Raw genomic sequence first — 23,069 nt, 5'->3', positions numbered from 1 at the left:
AATTTTCTGCTTCTGATATTGAAAACCCAGATAAGCTGAGCAGGGAAGGGTGACACCAGCTGGAGTCCTGTCCCAGAGCCAGGGCTGGCCTGGGAGCTGGGATCTCCCCCTGTGCCAGGAATCTCATGTCCTTCCACTCTCACCATACAGCAGCTCTCTTTTATCTTCAGCAAGGGGAGAAAAGGGGAAAAAAGCCTTGGATTCTTGAGCACCTTTCAAAATGCCAGATTTTCCTCATCAAAGTCAGAAAAAGATTCTCTGCAAATATAAAAGCTTCTGACATTTCAGTTTCATGCTTTCCTAGCACTGCCAGTCCAATCCATGAACAAACAGCCTCATTCCAGAGCTTTCCCAATGTAAGACACAAGCAAACTTCACCAGGAATTCAAACAAACCCAAAAATAAAGCCAGGGGTTTGGTTTCCATGCTACAACTCTGAAATCCAATAACACCCTCCCTACCCCCTCACCTCTCTGCTGCTGAGATTTAACTGAAAAATAGAGCTGTATAGAGGTGGTTTTTTAATACTTTTCCTGGATGGAATTCTATTTGATGCTGTTAAGCTTTGATGACATAGCCCAATGACTGGCTTGGAAGAAATCCATTTAGCAAGCTTGCAAATCACGCTGTTTCAGTTCCGTGAGTGCCCATGAGAAATGTGCATTTTCAATCATAAAAGCTGTAGAAACAAAATGGAACTTGGAGATGCAGACAGAAAAATTCCTTATCAAGGCTTGGCTGTGCTCACAGAACATGTGTTTACCATTTCCAACTCCGGAAAACTACTTACAGGAACCTGAAATACAAGACTGAATCCAAAAGTAAGAAATAGATAAATTTCTAGAAGATACGTTTAGGGTTTTTTTTTTTTTTTTTTCCATTTCAAAGTTAAAATGGAGACTCAGATAAAAACTAAAGCAACCCTCCCTGCTCCCCCTGGCTTTTCCTAGGAATATAAAGAATTGTAATATGATCCATGCATGGAGTGCCAGATTTACATAGGTTCCCTTATGTTTCTGTGGCAGGACACTGTTTTGGGGAAGCCTGGAGGAAGGAAAAGCCAAGAGTTTGCCCTTTTTTCACCTCTCCAAAGTGCTCTTTGAATAGGAACAGCAGAGGTTGCAGTGGGGATGAAGGATTAGCAGATCCCACTGCCATCCATGGTGTAATCCCCACCAGCAGCACATCTTCAAAGCTCAGTGCCAGGAACCCAGAAGCTTCCAAAAAGATCAGCCAGTCACAACAAGCTGGGAGAGAACACAGCCCTGTGGGGAATTTTAAAAACTGACTGAAAATGGTATTCACTGGGCATTTCCTGACATATTTTCCTCAAAATTTTTCCACAGTTCAGTCAATGACAATGACAACACCTTTGATTAATTGCAAGAGAAGATAATTGGAACAAAATGTGAAATGCTCAGCATTGCAGACAATAAAACCCCACGCAGTAATTTTCCTGGGATTATGAGCTGATGGCCTCTCCCACTGGTTGGGCTGCCTCATCCTTTCCTAAACAGTCTCCTTGCCTGTGTATCCATCTGCTGCCTCCCATCCCATCCCCATCCCTCATCTGTCAGCTCTCTGCATGTTCTCAATTCTATTACTGCACTTTGTTTAGCAAAGCACAGTCCTGACCCAGCCTTGCAGCCCTGGGCACAGGAACAGCTCAACTGCTCTTTACACTGCAACAAAGGGCACCTAAATTATACATCAGCACCCTGAGCCACGCAGGAGACTGACAGAGCCCTTGGAACACAGCTCCAGGAAGGTTTGCTCTTGCAGGAAAGCTTTAAGTTTAAGAAGCTCTTGCTCTCTCCACTGCATTTCCTTATCCTCTCACTTGTTTTAGTGCAACTTGTAGCAACTTTTACGGCAGAGTAAAAGAACACCTCCATCCTCCCCAGAGAAGCTGTTCTTAATACAAAGCATTGATTGGGTCAATAGTGGGATTTAAAGTGCAGTTCCACAGAGAGCAGCAATGGACAGAACTGTGCAGATCCTTGTCACAGCACCAGAACACTGAGAAGCAGCTCCCTGCTGGTGCCAGGGGTTGTGGCATCACGTGCTGGAACCCAGCTCCCAGAGATGCCATCCCATAGACTGGATTTTAGGAAGAAATTCTTGATTGTGAGGCCCTGGCACAGGTTGCCCAGAGAAGCTGTGGCTGCCCCTGGATCCCTGGCAGTGTTCCAGGCCAGGTTGGATGGGGCTTGGAGCACCCTGGAATAGTGGAAGGTGTCCCTGCCTTTGGCAGGAGAGTTGGATCTGGATGATCTTTAAGGTTCCTTCCAACTTACACCACTCCATGGCTCTGTAATTCTCACTTGTGCTTTTCCTTTTTTTTTTAAGTGATGTTCATTTTGCACAAAGCCTGACACTCTTTTACCCCCACCCAAATCTGCTATTTATGTGTCTGTCACAACAGAGAAGCAAAACTCTGCAAGGTGCTTAAGAGACACCCTTGAAAGCTCAATCCTGGGGATATTACTGATCTTGGAGGCTGAAGCTCTCTCTCTTTTCCATTTACCCTTGCAGAGGCTGCAGCAAATTTACTGAACCTTGTGGTCAATGAGATCAACATAAAGCCAAAAGGAACTTTGAATATTTCTCTGTTAAGGAGAGAAGAAATCAGTGCAGGCTCCAGAAAATAAGAGTAATGGGAACTGTTCAGGGTTATGAGTACATGCAACAACTGCAGTATCTGCAACGCTCATAAATGATGAGGATCAGAGCAAAAAGCTGTGTTTGTCCTGCTTAGAAAACAGCTTCTTTCCCAGTTTTTCTACTGGAACATATCCGAATTCCTCTTTTTCACTTTGCTTGGATGCTGTTTGGGACGGGTGATCCCACCTTCCTCCTGGATCAACCACCTTGTCCTGACAGAGGCTCCACAAAGGTGGAGCAGTCCCTGGGAGAGTGGCACTGTGTCCAACTCCTGCTGTTAACCATTACTGTGGCATTCCCAGCTGAGACTGTCATGATTCTGAAGGCTGAGACTGCAGGAATTGATTCTGTCACATGAGAAGGAAAAAAAAATTACATTAAAAGTGCAAAGAAATAGCCTTACTTACACAGTCTCTCATTCGCAGGCTTCAAGATGGGAAAAAAATCTTTAGGGAAACAAACATGAAATGCTGAGAAAATCTTATAAGTCTAAAAAAATTAATTCTTCATAATAAACATACAAATTCTAGAGGTCTTTTTCACACACAGTTTTGAATTACTGGCTTGTCATAGTGGTCTTCTAAGGATGAACAACCTCTGATGATGCCTAAAAAGAGAAATTTCTCTTGCAGACTTTGGTTCCAAATGCATTTCCCTTTGGCTCAACATTTTGACAGTACTGATGTGATGTTGAGCCAAGAGGTTTTCCATAAGTGAGACACGCTTTTGCAGTGGATTTTAATACCAACCACCTCCACATTCACCTATATAATAATAAATATTTAAAAGGTCTTTATTAACTTCAACTCACAACGATTCTGGAAAAAAACTGAATTTTATTTGCTTAAAAATAATTGCTATATTCACAGACAGAATCATTTAAAATAATAACAAAATTATAAGAAAAAAATAGTAGAAAATAAACAGTACTGAAAGACTGTTTTTTTGATGGAACAGCCAGACTATCACACTAGACAGCATCTTCAGACAGAGACTGCCATAAACAGCCCTAAGCTTTAAAATGTGTCTGTCCCTGAAGAATCAGAATCTTCACGTGCACTGCTCAGACTCTGTGTTTCATTATCTGTGCTCGTGCCAGGCAGCTGCACTGACACCCTTGCTGCAGAAAGATGTGGATTCAGGTGAGGGGCAGCATCCTCTCCTAAAAAAAAAAAAAAAAAAAAAAAGGAAAATTAAAGTCGTTATTTGCTGTCTGTGACAAATGACTGAACTCTGCTGAACTCATCTCCATTTTTCCATGGAAATACAGGTACACAGACACCCCTGCTGCCCACAGTTCTGAGGCACTTCAGAGGCTGCTGCTTTAGCCAGCAGAACTCTCCTTACCAGGAAACAAAGGGATGAATTTCTGTGCACACACAGAATCCCAGAATGGTTTGGGTTAGAAGGGACCTTCAAGACCACCTCATTCCAAGTCCCTTCCACTATCCCAGGGTGCTCCAAGCCCCATCCAACCTGGCCTGGAGCACTTCCAGGGATCCAGGGGCAGCCACAGCTCCTCTGGGCAACCTGTGCCAGGGCCCCACCACCCTCACAGGGAAGAATTTCTTCCTAATCTCCAATTTAACCTTACTCTCTGTTAGTTTCAAGCCATTCCCCTTTGTCCTGTCAGTCCCTTTCCAGATTTTTGGATGCCCTTTAAGTACTGGAAGGAGTTGAGTTTTATATATACACTGAGTTATATTTACATACAACCACCCACACACATGGATCTATAATCTCCAGTAGGCCCAGAGTAATTTCAAATATCTATACTGGTGCTTCTGGTGTTTTCCACAGCATTGGAATGGGATCCATAGAAAAGTCATGGGCAAAAGTTAATGTATTTAGCCAAAGGAAGGAGACCAGCTGAATCAATTCATGGAGCAAGGAGAGGAAGTCATGGATCACGGTAGAAACAAAGAATTAAGGAACTCAGGAGAAATTGCACTGGCACTCAAGCACAGAAAGAGCATTTTGAGATTTCAGTTGTCCTGGGGGTGTTTAAGTGCAGCAGCTACAAGCAAAACAAACATATCTGAGTCCATGTACAACAGCAAAGTCTTGGAGCTTGTTCTTATTCCAATAAGCTGTAACAATTCTTCCTTCTTCTGTGATAGACTAGGTAATTAAAACACTACTTTCCCAATAAAACAAAAAAGTTAGGCTTTCTTTCACCCCAGTTAATTATCTACTATGTCACTGAAGCAGTCATCTGCATTCACCTGACTGGCAGCAAAGCACACTTCGAATGGCTAATTAAAACAAAACCCCACTGCTAAAATAAAATTCCATTGGTGATTTTCCTGATAGAACAGCAGCCAACAGCCTGGAAAATCAAACATGAGTGAGGCCAAAGACAGTAAAGGCAGGACAGGCAGTGACCTGTGCCAGCACAGCCTCTTGCTATTCAGGAAGGCAGCAGGAGCACAGGAGCATTTCTTGTGTCCTCAGGGAATCAGCACATCACCTGGAGAGGAAAAGGATTTGGGGAGATCTTAGAGCAGCCTTCCAGCACCTAAGTGGAAGAGAGCTGGAAAGGGATTTTCCACAAGGGTATGGAGTGATGGAACAAGGGGGAGTGGCTTTAAACTAACAAAGAGTTGGATGGAATATTGGGAAGAGGGTCTTGGCTGTGAGGGTGGAGAAGCCCTGGCACAGGGTGCCCAGAGAAGCTGTGGCTGCCCCTGGATCCCTGGAAGTGCCCAAGGTGAGGTTGGACAGGGCTTGGATAGTGGAAGGTCCATGCCCATGGCAGGGGGTTGGAAGGAGATGGGCTTTAAAGTCCCTTCCAACCCAAACCATTCTGGGATTTTGGGATTCCAGTCTGTAGCTGTGTTTGGGTGATACAAAAAGGCTGCTGAGAAGAAAAGCCAAGGGTTTGTTTGGTCAGACATGAAAATGACACAGTGAAGACGTGACTGGGCAATGCCCAAGGAAACCTGGCAAATCATCCTCTACTAAAGCCCCTCTCCAACACTAGATGTAGTTTGATGCTTTCAAAGCTTGACTTTCTTAATAATTTCCACCTTCATGTCACATTCCATGATGTCATTGTTTCAACAGCTGTTTTCAGGTTTGTTAAAAAAAAGGGGGAAAAAAGGAAAAAAGAAAAAAATGAAAGGAAAAAAGAAAGGAATATTCCCTTATTCCAAGGCTCTGTCGGAACTTCTCAAGTCTTTGATTCTGGGAGTGCTAAAAGAAAGTATCATATTAGTCTGCATTCCTCCAACACATCCTATAATATATTTTACAGATATATTACAGATCAATTTTACTATAAAGTGCTAAAAGACAGAAAAAATTAAAAATAATAATTCCATCTACATGCTCAACAGAAAATTTACCAGTTCCTGAGCTATCAAAATATCTTTAACTTAAAAATACCCAAAGTCAACACTGCCCTTTTTTATGGCAGAAATCTGAAGTCTCTGACTTTTTTAAATTCACACAGAAAATACAGAACATGCATTTTCAGCATTTTAACTGTGAAAAAACTGTGGATATCTTATTTCAGTTAAATGGGAGATTCTGCTCCATGACTGTAACTTCCCAGGATAGAAAGCTGCTAGTCCTGAAACTCTACATTGGCCCCAAAAATACAACTACCAAGTTACTCTCACATGTGTTTTATCATTATTACCTTTTGCTGAGTGTAACCTCGTGCACACACAGTGCATAAAACACTTTATATACACATCCAGGGAGGGGTTTGGGAATAAAGACACAAATAGAGGCAGACTGGTTTAAATCCTTGTATAGCCCCTGGTCTGCTCCTTCTTTAATAATGTGATATTCCATTTTATGTCTTCCCCTCATCAGAGAGCAGCTCATAACCAATATTAAGATGGTTTCCTCTTTAACACTGAGTTCCTTACCAGAATGTTTAAAATCTTTTGATACACTATAAAAATGGAAATGAAATTTTTTTCCTTTACAAAGCACAAAAGGGTGAGCAGGCAGATAATCTTCATGGCTTCCCCCCCCCCTCCTTTTTTAGAGGTTCTGGGAGTACAATTTTGTAATCATGTAGTTAGGTGTATTGATAAAAATCTTCCTTGTTAAAATCCAATGAATGGAGCGTGTGACCTTAGGTGACCTCCAGTTTTCCAAATTCATTGTCACCATCTAATAGAATGAATTCCTATGAACTGTGAAAACTGACACTCTTGGTAAGGGAGTCCTTGGCTGGTAGAAACTCATCAGTGACTGAAAACATCTTGGTGACCCACTGATGGAAAAGGTCACATTTCAGATCAGAGATTTTTCCTGTTCTTGGCACTCTGTAACAAATTCATGTCCAGTGCTTAATTTCCAGACCTTTGTTTAACAGAAGCATAAAAATTAATGGTGTGTCAACCATCCAGTGACCTGTGAAGGGAGTTTTTCTCTAAGAGGTACTGTCACACTAAGAATATGCCATATACAAAGGGTGTCATGAATGTGTGCCAAAGGAAAAAGGAATTAACCACACTGAAAGGAGGTTTGGTTACTCACACCATATAGCAACAGCAAGAACAAAGAAAAATGTTTAAAATCTTTCTTTTTGAATTTTTCTATTTGGCAAAATAAAAAGACTCAACAAGTCTGACTTTTAAGCCAAATGAAAACCATGTGCTTTAACTCCTCTGACTGGGTGTCTATATATTAAATAAAACTATTTTAAAACTCTGTGGGGATGAAAGAGGGCCATATCTTGCTAGTGAAATTGTAATCATGGGATCACAAAATGGTTTGGGTTGGAAGGGACCTTAAAGACAAACCAGTTCCAACCCCTGCCAAAGGCAGGGACACCTTCCACTATCCCAGGTTGCTCCAAGCCTCAATGTCCAACCTGGCCTGGAACAATGCAAGGGATGGGGCAGCCACAGCTCCTCTGGGCACCCTGTGCCAGTGTCCCACCACCCTCACAGTCCAGGATTTTTTTCCAGTATCTAATCTAAACCTACTCTCTTTCATTTTGAAGCCATTCCCCCTTGCCCTGTCTGTCCATGCTCCTGTAAATCATCTCTTGCCATCAAGGCAATAAATTGGGAGGGTTTGAAGGATCAGGACCCAGGTTATTTTTCAGTATAAAACCAGAAGTATAATTACGGTAATTACCTACATATTGCTTCCTAAAATTTCAAAACAATCCTCCTTCTATTCCCCAACTGAAGCAGCTCTCTTCAAGAGCAAGAATAAACTTCCAAGATTGTAAAAACAACTCCAGTGCAGCGCTCTCATTCCTTTAATAGCAGGGGCTGATAGGAATGGCTTGTTTCTTCTTCTGCCAGATTCCAGCTGCTTCTTCTTTGTTTATTCCTGACTTCAAAGTTTCAAACACTGTCCTGTCCCAACAAATAACTTCCTCCAGATGGCATTAGCTCAAGTGCTCTGAGCACTGGGATAGCACAGCACCTGCAGATCTAACTCAGCATCTTAAAATCTTCATTGAACGTGCCTTGGTTTTTTCTGTCATTTCCCCGTTTTGCTTTTTCCCTACATAAAAAGATTTACATCTGGCATACAGTTATAAAGACTATTAGAAGGGAGAGTTGTCAGAAATTCTTTACACTGATGGCTAAAGCTAAGTAGAAGAACAAATGTCTACAGGCTCAAAGGTAACAGAAGCACTGGCACTAGGAACATTTTATAGTCACACAATGGTTTAGGTTGGGAAGGACCTTCAAGACCATCCAGTTCCACCCCCTGCCATGGGCAGGGAACCTTCCACAATCCCAGATTGCTCCAGGCTCCATTCAGCCTGTCCTGGAACACTTGCTTGGATGGGGCAGCTACAGCTTCTCTGGGCAACCTGTTCCAGGGCCTCCCCACCCTCACAGGGAAGAATTTTTTTCTAAGATCTCGCCTAACCCTGCCCTCTGTCAGTTTGAAGCCACTGTCCATTGTTCTGTCAGTCCAGGCTCTTGTCCAAAGTCCCTCTCCAGCTCTCCTGGAGCTCCTTTAGACACTGGAAGGGCCTTTAAAGTCTCCCTGGAGTCTTCTCCAGGTCAAACACCCCCAGCTCTCAGCCTGTCAGCCTCTCTTATCTGCACCTCAACTCTCCTCTCTTATCTGTTCCTCTCTTTTCTCCTCTGCTCCTTTTACCTGTAAGCAAACCTGTGAGGTACATTTTGGACCAGTATGTGCCCTGGCCATGTCTCCATGGGTTTGTGTGGTACCACACTGAAATTCACTCACTTTCATATGTGGTTGTGCAGGTGAGTTACCAAGCAGAGCAACCCAAGAAGTGGCATTTTTGGCAAAATCAAAATTATTCCAGGCTTGCTGGGCTAGCTAACACATTCTTGGATAAGAAACATCCATATTTTGATGTAAGTAATTCTGAAGGCTGCACTGAAAAAAGAAATTACACTTCAATGTCAGTCATGCTGCTAATTATAATGATATTTAGCATTTCCAGTTCAGAGTCACATTTAGCTGTATTGTGCATACTGGCTATTGAATGTTTCTGGATTCAATGGCTTATAAAGATGAAAGTGGGTAGGTTATAGAACTAAATGAACACAATCTTTTCAGGAATAAACAGGACCATCAACAGGTTCTCAAATAATCCAAAGTTTTGGGAAAATTATTCTCCATTTATTAGAAATGAGAGTTCCTCCTTCAGAGCTTTTCTTGCTCTTGTCACCTTGAGTCCATGGGCTTGTTTAGGTTATTGTGGAGAAGTTGGCCTTTCTCAGCTCTGCCAGAAATGTGCTTTTTAGGCCAGGGGCTCTCTTGGTGTTGTGTGAATGCTTTGCCATTTACCTGGCTGCAGGTGAAAGCTCTGCCTTCCACTGGGACAGAAACACAGAAAACAAGAACAAGATGTCCAGCAAATGCCTGCAGTTCTCTTTTTTCACCCCAACCCACACTGCCCCAACTTAGCTGTTTCATGACAAACAGAAAAGACTCGAGGCAAAACAAGGCCAAATTTCTAGGGCTGAGTTACATGAAAGGGGTACATTTACAATTAAAACACTTGAGCTGTTTTCCAGAAATGGACAGACATCTGGAGGAATTGAGCCAAAAATGTCTGGATTTAAAAGCATGAGTCTACTGCTGGAGCTGAAAAAACATGGTTTCATTCTCAAAGGCTGCAGCCAAGTCATAAACTTCCATAAGTGGGCCACAGACACCAGTGGAGACAGAAAACTATATAATATGAGTTCAGTTCAAGTTCTGACCTAAACTTGGCAAATTCCACCTTCCCCTTGGTGTCATGTACTTACAAAAACCCTGCACACAAGCACACAGAAAATAAACACGTGTATACACACACTGTGCTTTTGCTGTTTGTTTGTGTAACCCCCAATGTATAGCCCAGCTATAAATATTTCCAAAAAGAAAATAAATGCAGATCCCCAGCCAGTAAAGGAGGGTGGGGCCAGGCTCAGCAGCTAACAAATATTTCATAGCAGAATATTTGAAAATGGTTTTCTCCTCCTCTCAAGTTGGAGCTCAGGGTTCAGTGGTTTTTCCAAAACACTCTATATTCCCACCAACAGCAACACTAAACAGAACAAAAACTAGAAATACATTAAATAAACTAGAACCAGATTTTTCAAAATCCTAACACAGAGACCAGCAGGGAAGGGCAGACAGAAAGCAGCTCCAAAAACATCTAGAAATGAGATTGCAGAGTTTACTAAATAAATATTTCCTTTTGGTGCCTAAAATCTACTCTGCTCCTTTAGATCTGGCATCTTTTGCTCTGTAGAACCTCTCACACCTTAACAAATTCACTCCCTGGCCACATCTCTTGCTGCTGTTTCCCACAAATCCCTTCCAAAACACATGTAATGATATTTCCAAATAACTACAATAATTATTAACACTAAGAAGAAATATTAAAAGTGAATTTGATTTTTCCATACAGATGGCTGTGATTTTTGGATGTGCAGTTGGCTCAGAGCAAATAGTTTAACATTTAAGCACTGCTCTCTCTAGGCAGCAACCATTTTCCTGAGGAAAACTCAGATGAGGCTCTGTGGCAAATATTGAAGTTGCAACTTTTATTTCAAAATAAAAAAAAGGAGAAGGAGTTGGTTTCTTACTGGTCCAGAGTCTTTGAAAAACCACCAGGAAAATGTCTATCTTGTGCAAGGGCCAGGGGGAGGAGTAATCCCTAAATCCACAAGAGATAACCTAGGTAAACAGCTGGTGGAATCAGGAGAATTTGACAAGTGATAATTAAAAATCTGCAGATCTAATAGTGTAATTAATATTTTACTTATTCAGTAAAACTAAATATCACCTACATACCAATTTTTTTTCTTCTAATTTTATGCACAATCTAACCAGCAAGTGGACAGAAAGGTAATTTCAAAAGCATATTTCTAGAATATATTCAGCTCTGTTATTCACGCCTTTATGTTTGGGGCTCCAAAATATATTTTAATGCCTGTATCCGAAACAAAATAAAGAAGCTAAAAAAAAAAAAAGGAACTGGAATAATCAATTGTGGGAATTCACACTTAATTCTAAGATAAAGTTCTGCTGAATTCCCTTAGGATGCAGAGTCAGTCAGTGCAAAGCCAGCAGTAGGACTGGCTCCACTGAGACCTCCTATCTTAATGATATTAATTGCAGCAATACTGCCTGCAGCTTATCTGCATCGTGCCACAGTGCCAGACATAGCAGCATTCACAGCCTTCTTGGGGAGTGGCAAAGAAAAGAAATAAAAATCAAAGCATCTTTTTAATTCTTAGAGGTTACATGGCCTCCTTTTATTGAAAAACAATTAAAAATATTTTTACATGAATAATTAAAGTTGAGCGACCAAAGTCAAGTGATGTTTCACCATCAATTAAGATCTGAAAATGAACATCTTCCCAGTTCACAGCTAAAATGCAGGTGGGATGTCCCTGGGAGGCTGTGGATCTCCATCCTTTGAAGTGCCCAAGGCCAGGTTGGATCTTGGGGGGATAGTGGAAGGTGTCCCTGCCCATCACAGGAGGATGGAACTGGACAATTCCAAGCTGTCCTGCCAGATCCCCTGATACCAAATACCCAAAAAAATCCTTAGGAATCTCAGAGGACAAGTTTCAGTGAAGCCCTGGAAGAAGTCACAAGTTACTTTTCACCACTAAAAATTTCAGTGAGAGACTTCAATGAGCTCTCCCTCAAACAGGCAAGAGGATTTCCTGGGCAAGGAGGTTTTATCCCATGGCTGCAATCTGCACCCAGATTTGACTGAAAAGTCAGGGAATGGGTATCAGAAAGAAAAGAGAAAACTTTCTGCCTGAAGGGCAGTGCTGCAGGGCAGAATTTTCTCACTGCAAGTCACTCCTCGCATATAATGGAGTCACTAAATGCATTCTTATAATAAAAAATTAAATAAGGAATTCTCAGTATAAAGAATTTCAAATAAAAAATGTTTTTCTAGATGACCACAAGCAAAATAGCTTTATTTCTCTACTCTGAATACTTAAATATTCACATGATCCTGTGATTTGTTTTGATGATTTTCACTAACAAAGTCATGGGATTCCCCATGTGGAAACAGTTTGCCAAGATTCCCATTACTGTACTACCATTACCATCATCTGGCATATTAAAAATGCTTATACCTACAGCACAATTACCCCAAATTTTTGTAATTACACCTTTTCAAAAGAAAATTATGAACATTTTCCCCAGGAACAAAACAAAACAAGACAGAACAAAAGCCAGCCCGACAGAGTTTGCATTTTCCAATGGTCAGTCTAATAAATTCCAGAACATCTCCATGCACATTTCTAGTACATGGACAAACAAATTTATAAAAAATACATGTTTGCCAGCCTTTTGTTTAGCAGTAGAGGGTGGCCACTGCAGGTCTTACCATTTGTAGATATCAATGTGCTTTGGAAAATGGGTAGGAATAAGCATTTCTAGGAAGCTTAGAGAGGCAAAAAACTTTTCTGTCAGCTCAGAAAGAGGATTAAGTAAGCACATGTTCAAACAAGGAAAACATTAGATGTCTTTACTGGACAATCTGGGAGCTCATTGTTATAGAAACATAAAATCATTTAAGTTAGAAAACACTTCTAACTTCATCAAGTCCAACCATTAACCCACCACCACCATGTTCATCCCTAAACAATGTTCCCAATACCACATCTAACATATTTTTTTAACATTTTCAGGAATGGTGATTCCAGCACTCCCCTGGGCAGCCTGTTTCAATGTCTGACCACCCTTTCAGTGCAGAAATTTTTCTTAATATCCGATCTAAACCTCCCTTGGTGCAACTTGAGACCATTTCCTCTGGTCCTGTCTGTGTCCAGATCCTATTTTGACCTGCTCTTGAAATGAGCACTCAGTGTGATGACAAGTAACTCTGCCTTCACAATCTAATGCCTGGGACCAGAAACTTGGAAAGGCCTGAGAGTAAATATATGATTTTATCTTGTGCTATTTTAAAGTTTGCTAAAATCTAAAATGATTAAACTTTGTGCAATAGAGATAAGAATTCCTCCTTAAAGAAAAAAAAATACAAAAACCTTGGCCTGTTACATGGGAAAGAGTAAAACCGAAATTCCTTTGCAAAACTTGGGTGAATCTGAGCTCTAAATGAGTAGAATAAATGAGCTGGAGAAATGCATTGCTCTACATTTATGTTGCACATTAAGCACAGTGCACCACCTTCTCTCTTAGCCACATCAGTGATTTTAATAATACCACACCCCCTCCATCTGTGCTAAGTGGTACAAAACACAGGGGAACTGCAGCTCCCACCAGCACCGTGCCTCTCGAAGGATTCTCTGCCACTGAACAGTTCCCAGCAGCAGCAGAGAAACCAACAGCTCTTGTCAGGAGCAGCTCTGCACAACCCTTGGAGCTGGTGTCAAGCAGAGCCTTGGACAGACCCTTTTCCATGAGGTTCTCATTTGGGCAGATGCTCTTTGCCTCTGAAGCTGCAGCCACACGCACACAAGTTGAAATTTGGGATGCTGGCTGCACCAATTTCCTTCAGGAAGCTCTGCAGCTCTTTGACTCTTCCCAGCTCGAACCTGGTGAGCACCCAGATCATCCCTCAGTGCTTTAGGTCACGAGCAGGACTAACAGAGCTTGTTGGCATCTGAGGGAAAATAATTTATCAGTTCTCTGGGTTTAAATATCCCTGGCCAAAATACAAGGAGGTCTGCACTGCAAAGGAGCATAGATGGAAATCCAGTCTGCATGTGTGGGAGCACAGTGATGATGGACACAACTTGGAATTATCCAACCACTGAGGCTGGAAAAGTCCTCTAAGGTGAAGGGCACAGACACGTGGCTCTGTGCATCATTACAGAGCACACACCTGAATTCAGGAGCTGTTATAGGAACAGCAATTACACAAAGCTCCTCAGGAAAGTGGCTTTTGCCCACCCTTCACACACCTGCCAATGCCACAGACTCAATTATTCAGCACAATCCTGATCTGACATGATGACACCCAGCGTGTGCCAGCAGGAAAAGCACAATGGCAAAGGAAGCCTTATCTCCTGTGCCTCATGGAATTTAATGGCTCCCAATATGTTACCTGAAGCAAATTCATTCACATTATACACACAACACACTCCCAAGTTCAGGAACACTTTCTCTGCAAGCATCAGATAAAGCAATCTGTTTTCTGGCAATTTCCCTCACATGCTACAATAAGACCAGGATTTTAAGAAATGTTATCCATTATTTTCTTTCTTTCTGCCTCTTAAATATCAGGGAAGAACTCAGTCTGGAATACACTTAAAATTCAATACATCTCCAAGTTGGGGAATATGTTTTCCCTCGTTACTACTCTGTCACTGAGCATTATGCTGCCTACACAAGAGCAGGAGAGAACAAATGCTTAAAGATCATCTTTCTTTAAACACAACATTTAAGTGTCACTGTTATTTAATGCAATAGTGGGGTTTTTTTAAATCTTGGAGGCATAGAATACACGTGTTGCAAAATCTCTTGCAACAGGACTGTCTCCTACATTGCTGGAAGCCTGGAAAGGGTCTGGATCATGCCTGGGGCCTCTCTCACTAATTCTGCAATGCAAACTGCAATGTAGTTTTAACTCTGCTATTACAGAGTTCTCCAATCATTCCCTGTTCCTTCAGATGAGAAGCAAACAGGTTGATGCAGACTCATTGTGCATTGCTCTGTATTTTTAGAGAGCTACTTAGAAAGGGAGTAGTGGAGCATCCAAGGTGTAGTTTTATTCACACAACCTACATTTATCACACACAGAAAGTTTTCTGGAAACCTATTCTAAATCTGATAAGAAAAATCCTCATTAAGAATCATTTGCTTGTTTAATTTCCACTTATTGAGCTTTAATGCACCATAAAAGTAATAACAACAGTGCCTTAACTAAATACTGCTTGTCTTGTATTCATTAATTTCAGAAGAACACAAAACTGCCTGTAGATACAGGAAGGTGCTGGAAAATAAAAAGGAACCTATTGCATAAACTCAAACAAGAGAATTTTTTTTTTTAATGGAACAAGGAGTTCAACAAAAATGTATTCTGTTCACTGTACACACGACACCAATGGGAATAAGAGCCAGTTCAAGTTCTAAGTTACCATTACTTGGGTAATGGCTTCAAGCTGCAAGGCACAGCTGTATGGGCCCAGCCAGACAGGCTATCACAGCAATGCTTTGATAGCATGGGGCCCTTAAGTGTCAGGATATAGAAAAGGCAGCAGTTGTTGGCTGTGAAAACAGTCTGATACAAACCAGATGGGGACTCACTTCATGGGCAACACAAAGGAAAACAATTGGCTCATTCAACAAAGTCAGGCCACTGCCCCAGAGAATTAACAGAAGACAATAACAGTCAACCAGAGTTGATGCAAACAAGAAACAGCCATGTGGTTAGGGTTTAAGGAATTGTTGCTCCTCAGACTAAACATAAAGTTTTGATTTCTAATTCTCATATTCATTAATTTCAGTCTCGTTTACAAGCCCCTTCTTCCTCCAAAGTCTTCCGTGTAATTCATTTATGTAGCACCAGCCTTCACACACCTACTTAAACAAGGAAAAAAAAATCTATGACAAAGGCAGCTGTATTAATCTAATGTTTCCTGAGGAATGCCAAGACCAGAGACAACTTTCTGAACCGTGGCAGAACAACATTACAGATACACAGAGCGTTATTAGACATATTTGCATGCATATGGCAATATATTTACTGATTCTTTTTGATTTGAAATGCATAAAGCCCAACAGGTCACATGCTGGGTTACCAGAGTACAGATGTCCTCCAGTTTTGTGAAGAGTTCTTCTGGTTTCTTACTTAGGTTTTTTTTTTAAGCAAACTTCAGATCAATTATGTTGCCACATAAGAGTTTTGTCAGGCTACAGTTAAAAAAATCTATTAAAATAGCTATTACCAAACCTTTTTGAAGCAATCAAAAATTTTAAAACTGCCTATTTCAGCCATGATTCAAAAAATCCCCAGCCCACTCATTTTTAGAAGCTTGTAGAAGATTATGGTCCAAAATCTTAATTGCTCTTGCTGTTTTATTACAGGAAATATGAAAGTGACATGTGCAAAGGTATTTTGATTACAAATTACTTACAGAGATTGCACAATAACTCAGACCTCTAAGGGCCTTCTGCAATTTCACTCTCAGACTGAAAACATCTGAACTTTCTTTTCATATACTTCAGACTGTTCCCTCTGGCAGGCCCTGCACTGTGGAGCTGCACACCAGTGTGAGCACTTGGATGGCACCAAGGAAGCCACACCTGGAAACCCAACTGAGGACCTGGGCTTGGAGATGTCCTGGATACCTTGTGACATCAGTGTCCCACACATCATGAAATCACAGAATGGTTTGGGGTGGACGGAACCTAAAAAAACATCTTGTTTTAACTCCTTAACACCTTCCACCATCCCAGGTTGCTCCAAGCTCCAATGTCCAACCTGGCCTTGGACACTTCCATGGTTGGGGTAGCCACAGCTTCTGTGGGCAGCCTGTGTCAGGGCCTCACCACCCTCACACTGAAGATTTTTTTTTTCCTAATACCTAATCTAAACCCAGTCTGAATGTATGGCTCTTATTTAACAGGCTGATTCTGGAATGACAGAGGGAGTTTGTCCTTTAAGAAAGTAAAAAAACCCTCTCTGAACTAATGAATCAGAGATTCAGAGGCCCTAACCATCCCCTTAAGTGGTTCTTGCCTTCAGCTGCTGTGGTTCTCCAGCCTTTGAGCATGGCTTCACTTCAAAAAAAGGCCAAAAAAACCAAACTACCACGTACTGTAGGTAGAAAAACCAGGTTTTACTTCAGTGTCCTGCCATAAACACAGAGCCAACAAAGCCATTGTGTGCTGTGCTCCCTCTGAGCTAAAACATCTCCCCGGCAGAACCACAGGGCTGACTTCCAAAAGCACAGCCAAATTCTTGAACCCTCCACTGCAGGGCTGGGCTGTCACATCATAGCAAGAGAAGACTTTGCCTGCAGTGCTGCTATTATTCATTTTTCACATCATATATATCGAGGTCAGACCACATTTTCTCCATGCAGCTGAAATTTTGGGTTGAGTCCCTCTGTTAGGTCGTTACCAGAAAATGCCGAAGCTTAGGAACAGAACAGCCTTTATTTATCAAGCCTGAAAACCTCAGAGATACTGGCAGTCATAGTCCTGCATTAAAAGCAGATGAGAGAGGAGCAGAAACCTCTGTAAACCCCAGGTCTGCCTGCAGAGGCAAACCCCAATTGCTGCTATAAAAAGGGGTTTGGACATGGTCTGTCAGAGAACGCCTGCACAGAAAGGGCAGCTGGAGCAGGGGGGGGCACGGCTCCCTCAAAGTGAGGATTCCAACAGGAAACTGCTCCCCCCTTTTTCTCTTTTTTTTTTTTTTTTCCTTTTTAATCAGGAAGGAAGCTTCATCTTCAGAAACAAGCATTCCCTGTGTAATATCCCTGCCTGGCTGTGTCTAGGAGCGGGTCCAATTACTGAAATAAGCAACGTGCGCTTCTGAGAAGTCACTCGTGCATTTACACTGTAACTCAAACTAGTAAATATTTCCCATTTATAACTCTGATTTATGTAACAGGGCACAATGGCAGCTGTTAAGTAAATTAAACAATTTTCTCAAGATCTGTAATTATGGTTTCAGGATAATAAAAACACACTAAAAAAAAAAAAAGTCAGAAATTAAGCAATTTGCAATGAATTCTGTGCTTTTTACTTCTCCTGAAGATACAATGGCCTGACAAGGACAGACACTGCAGCTGTTTTACTGTCTTTAAACAAACACAGCTCTGCCTAACTCTTGCAATATGCACTGTGCCTAAAATGAGGTCATGATATGCAACCCTGAGATTATTACTTTAGTGTAACAACCTGAGTTAGGATGGAGAGCAGCAGATAACCTAATAAGTCTAAGCCACCTTGACTGGCTAATTTTGAGCCAAAATATAAACATAATTCTACCAGACCTAGAAAAGGTGAGATACATTTTCATTGTTCACATCTGGTTGATGATTTATTATTTTGTATTAAAAATACATGCCTATATGACATTAAAAAAAGAAAGAGTAACTGGAAGGCAAAGTCATGCTGTACACAAAGAGGAACAGTTACTTCTCTGCAGCTAAAGCACTGGGGGAAAAAAATGCATTTCACAGACCTGCTTCATATTTTGTGTCACACTCAACAACTTTCACTCAGGTTGTTTAGAACTGTGCTTAAAACCAGCTCTTCCTTCTTTAAAAGCTAAACATAAGTTTTAGATTAGAGCAGAACGACAGGACATACAAAGGGTCTAAATTTAAGTTTTTGTAGGTGTAGGGTTTTTTTCTCTCCTGAATGACAGAACTATGATAAAAACCAGAGAACAGTAGTCCACAGACAAAGTTTAACCCATCTCCATCATTTACTACTGTTCCTTGCAAAGGCAGTCACCAAAAGCACATTTGCAAGTGGTATTTCAGAGATGAGATGAGGATTTGTTGTACTTCACTTACAGAATCAGTTGCATGGAAGATGAAGAGGGTTTTACTCCAGCTTTATGTTAGGAAATGTTATTCCACAGAGTTACAAAACACAGCCCCATCTGCAGCCTCAGCCCTGAGCAACAGGTCATGCATGACAACTTTAATCTTCACTCACCAGTCCTTACCCTATTTTTTAACAAGAATGCTACTTTGGCAGCCTGCATTTCTCAAAATCAGCATGTTATCACACAGGAGCATTATTGCTACTTACATACTGTTTTTCATTTGGAAGACATCCTAGATTACATTTACTCCATGCTGTTGGTTTATTTGAAAATTTCATGGGCTCCTATTCTTAAGAAATTAATCCTGTGGGCTCAGGAACCCTATATTTATATTTAATTATAAGCAGCCTTTGTATCACTGTATTGAGAAGGTGGAGCTGCACAAACCTGGCTTCTCTTTGGTGCATGAAGTCAAAGGTCTGTTTACTCCCAAGCATGTAGAAAAACAAGAAATAAAGTACCTAGTAACAACACTGGTCACCAGCAGGAAAAGTGCCTGTAGGTCAAGCCCTTTCACAATCTAATAAGCAGTAGAATTTTAAAAATACAATTTGATTGTGGACACGAATTGTCTAAATATCCATCTTTATTGGCCACTTTGGTTCCCATCATAACTTTACAGCTGTGCCTTGCCTCTCCTTAGCAGTTCCAAAAATTTACAAAGCATTAAAAAAGAAAAAGAAAATGAAATTTATCGTCTGAGGATGACAGCTTCTGTCTGTTTCGTAGAAGAGGTCTGGGAGCAGACAGTCAGAATTTGTGAGTCATTCATCACTCACCTCATACACACTCTTGTCTCGGGGATTTCTCTCCTACTCACCCCCCACACTAACAGCTGGCTCCTTCCAGCTTTTATGTAGCTTAAAAAAGCTGAGTTGAGAGCAATTTAAGAACAGGTAAAGCTGAAGGGAGTCCAGCTGCCTCTGCCCAGGGCTCAGCAAACCCAGCACAGTGGGGAGAGCAGAAGCTGCTCCTTCTGTTGTGCTGCTCTCAGACTTGCACGAGCCACTGAATTATAAAAGGCAACATCTGCCTTCCCTACCAACCAGAAAAATGTAACCAACTCAGCACATGCTGAAGACATAAAGCCTGCATTTCTCCTATCACAGTGCTATATATGTTTCTCCAAGTTGAAATATGTGTTTGCAATACTCCTTGTCTTCACCTGTCACCAAACAGTATCCAGGCAATGTGCTGCCAGCACCCAAAAGCATCAAGACTTCCTGCTCTGATACTGATGCCTTTTATAAAAAAAAAAAAAAAAAAAAAAAAAAAAGAAAACTGGGAGATAAGAGACCTACTTAAATGACTGTTAATCCAAGTAAGGATGGTCATCCTAGGAGATCCTGTGGTGTGTGTGCCAGCTGAACTAACCCAGCCAGCAGCAGGTCTGCCTGAGACCCGGGATGGTTCCTGACACAGCTCAGTTGGTCTGGATGCACCAGGCTGTACACAGAGAGTGACTGAGAAGTGGAAAAATATTTTATTCAGAAAACTGCCTTTGTAGGCTGGAATCTGTGAGAAGCTGCAGCGTAATTCTGGATGCAGTAACTCCAACCAAATGCCCTGCTGGAAAGGGAATGCTCTTTGAATCATGGAATCACAAAATGATTTGGGTTGGAAGGGACCCTTAAAGATCATCCAGTTCCAAACCTCTGTCATATGGGCAGGAACACTTTCCACTATCCCAGGCTGTTCCAGCCCCACCCAACCTGGCCTGGAACAGCTCCAGGGATGGAGCAACCACAGCTTCTGTGAGCAACCTGTGCCAGGGCCTCAGCACCCTCACAGCAAAAAAATCATTCTTCACGTCGAACCTAAACCTGACTCTTTTCAGTTTTAAACCATTGCCCCTCGTCTTGTCACTCTCTATCTATAAAAAGTCCATCTCCCTCCTTTTTATGACCCCTTTAAGGTAGTGGAAGACCACAGTGAAGTGTCCCTGGAACCTTCTCTTCTCCAGGCTGAACGATGCCAGCTCTCTCAGCCTGTCTCCACAGCAGAGGTGCTCCAGCCCTCTGGTCACATCTTGTTGCAGTGACACACTGAGGCAGATCCTTTAGAACAACAGAAATCCCAATTTAGATTCTTTTACCATCACTGCTAACAAATAGGCATGTGAATTAAGCTAGTACAAGACCACAAAAATCAAATGCTTCTTCACAACATTATGACAGCAGATGATTTGCAAAGGGACTTCAGACTCAATTATTTGCCTACAAATGAGCAACAGGTTCAGGAGAGACTGTTCTGATTCTTTTCCACGACCCACCACAACACACAGGCCACAGAACAGCTAAACATGCTTACTTTCTAGTTGCACATCAGTTCTTTCTTGTTAAACCATGGGCTCAGAGCTGTGGAACCACTAATTTGTGAGAAACTTCTCCCTCCAGAGAAGAACTAACTGGAAACAGCCCTGGGGCTGATGTAAGCATTAAGTACATGGGGAGTCTCTGTCCTTAGGTGGCTTGCCCAAGCCCATTAATTTTTTGTGTGTGTCCCCCATTTATATAAGCAATGTTTGCATGAAAGGGGAAAGCAGGTCAGCCTAGTCAGCCTGCCACCATCTGCTTTTATTCAGAGTTGCTCAAGATCAGTGCCAGTGGGATCAGTGCCCATTAAAGGGGTTTATTGTGTGTGTTTATTTTTTGCTCTTTACAATGAAGGCAACAGCAATTACTGTAAGTTTGTAGAAGTGCATACAAATCATATTCCTCAATACAAAGCTGCTTCAGTCAGACCCCAGCATGTTTACAAATCCTAGACAGGCTGTGAGAAAAGCTGTCCTGGCACAACAACTTCCACAGACTGGGGAGAAGTGTGGTAGTGTCCAGGAGATCAGAGACTTGTATTTAATAGTTGTTATCAATTCCATCCCCTGTTTGCAATCCACAGCAACTCCAGCTGATTCACCACCACGAGAGTCTTCGACAAAAGAAAAAGCCTCACACTGGAGCTTCACCCCCAGACAGGCTGACAATAGATGGATTTATATAACTAAAACTGGAACTGGTGAGAGATCAAAGGTAGGCTGCCAAAGTGGAAATAGCAATTTAGAGCTTTCAGCTAGTACATTCCAACTCCTAAGAGTGGGTATGCAGCAGCAAGAGGTAGCCTTTCCTTTCAGGAGAATTCTGCCTAGGATATGCCTGGTCACTAGAGACACAAGCTACCAAAACTCCTGAAATGAAACAAAATATCAAAAAAAACCCCAAACAATTAAACAATTGCAAAAAACGTAAAAAGAAGGGGAAAAAAAGGAAAATACAGAGAATTGCAATGGTAGAACTGTGCTGTTTTGGTTCCAGGCTGTCACAAGTGTTTGAAAAGTAAATGTAATTATGAATATTTTTTTAAAAAACAAATTCCAATTAATTTGGATGTGAAATCCTGTACATTTTTATGATATACTTCAGAACAGAAGATCCTCTGATGCTTCTGGTGTCTGGGTGATGTGATGAAGGCAGCTCAGCAGGCACCTGGACTAGGCACCACATCATATTTTGAGATAAAAAGGATATCAAGTGATAAGAAAAGGGGGAATAGCCTTAAGCTGAAGGAGGGTAGATTTAACTTAGATATTGGGATGAAACTCTTTTTATGGGTGGTGAGGCCCTGGCACAGATTTCCCAGAGGAGCTGTGGTGGTCCCTGCATCCCTGGAATTGTCCTAGGCCAGGGTGGATGGGGCTTGGAGCAGCCTGGGACAGTGGAAGGTGTGGAAGGGATGGAACTGGATGATCTTTAAGGTCCTTTCCAACCCAGACCTGTCTGTGATTCCATGACTCCATGAAAAATTTCAAAATCCAAATGTACATTGGGTGCTCTGTGCAGCAGTGTCACAGGTTTTCAGCTTATCTGCATGAAAAAGGGGCAGGAGCCTCAATATTTTCACATTACAGCCCCCATATATGACTGAAATAGCAGTTTAACTGAAGTTTAACTTGTGATCTATACAACACACTTAGAGGGGTGCCACAGGTCACTGGATTAGATCACCTGGAATCCTTTAAAATCTAGGCTTGAAGAAGGAATCAGATGACATTTTGAAATACTTACTTTTGAGCCCCAGAAAATGTGAATAAAGACAAGCAAAAAATCTAAATATTTGACAGTCACCATAGGAAGTAATGCTTTCAGTAGTGATCATGTCACTTTGAAGAAGTTTTTCTTTCCCTTTCTGCACAAAAAAAGCCCATCTGGTGCTGGAATTTCACTGAAAATCCCTGCTGCTGTGTTCAGAGCAGAGGAGAGGCTTGGTACACACCTTGAAATTCAGCAAAATAAATGTATTTAAACACAAAGATCTTCTCAAAAGGGAGGCTTTTTTCTTTTTACTGTATGAAAAGTGCAAAATGGTTCCCTCCAGAGATCACTCAAACACACACCCAGCAGGCTGGCATGGATGAGGGAGGTGTGAGGATACAGAAAGCCGTGCAGGTTTC

The 23,069-nt window shown here is 41.7% G+C and overlaps 1 protein-coding gene across 6 annotated transcripts in view; it reads right to left on the bottom strand.

Moving 5' to 3' along the window:
• Positions 1–3,480: 3,480 nt before the first annotated feature.
• The window catches only part of KIAA0586 (KIAA0586 ortholog), a 69,472-nt gene continuing 49,883 nt past the window's right edge, over positions 3,481–23,069 (bottom strand). For 5 of the 6 annotated variants that reach the window (XM_053945095.1, XM_053945094.1, XM_053945089.1 and 2 more), the window contains one exon: positions 3,481–3,826. In XM_053945095.1, coding sequence (XP_053801070.1) covers positions 3,681–3,826 — 146 coding nt within the window. In that variant the 3' untranslated portion in view covers positions 3,481–3,680. The remainder of the gene's footprint in view (positions 3,827–23,069) is intronic. The other variant, XM_053945092.1, reaches the window with a different exon arrangement.

Source organism: Vidua chalybeata, chromosome 6, assembly GCF_026979565.1.
Source record: "Vidua chalybeata isolate OUT-0048 chromosome 6, bVidCha1 merged haplotype, whole genome shotgun sequence".
Lineage (NCBI taxonomy): Eukaryota > Metazoa > Chordata > Aves > Passeriformes > Viduidae > Vidua > Vidua chalybeata.
Note: the sequence above shows the minus strand (reverse complement) of the source record. Positions and strands in the feature narration are given on the sequence as shown.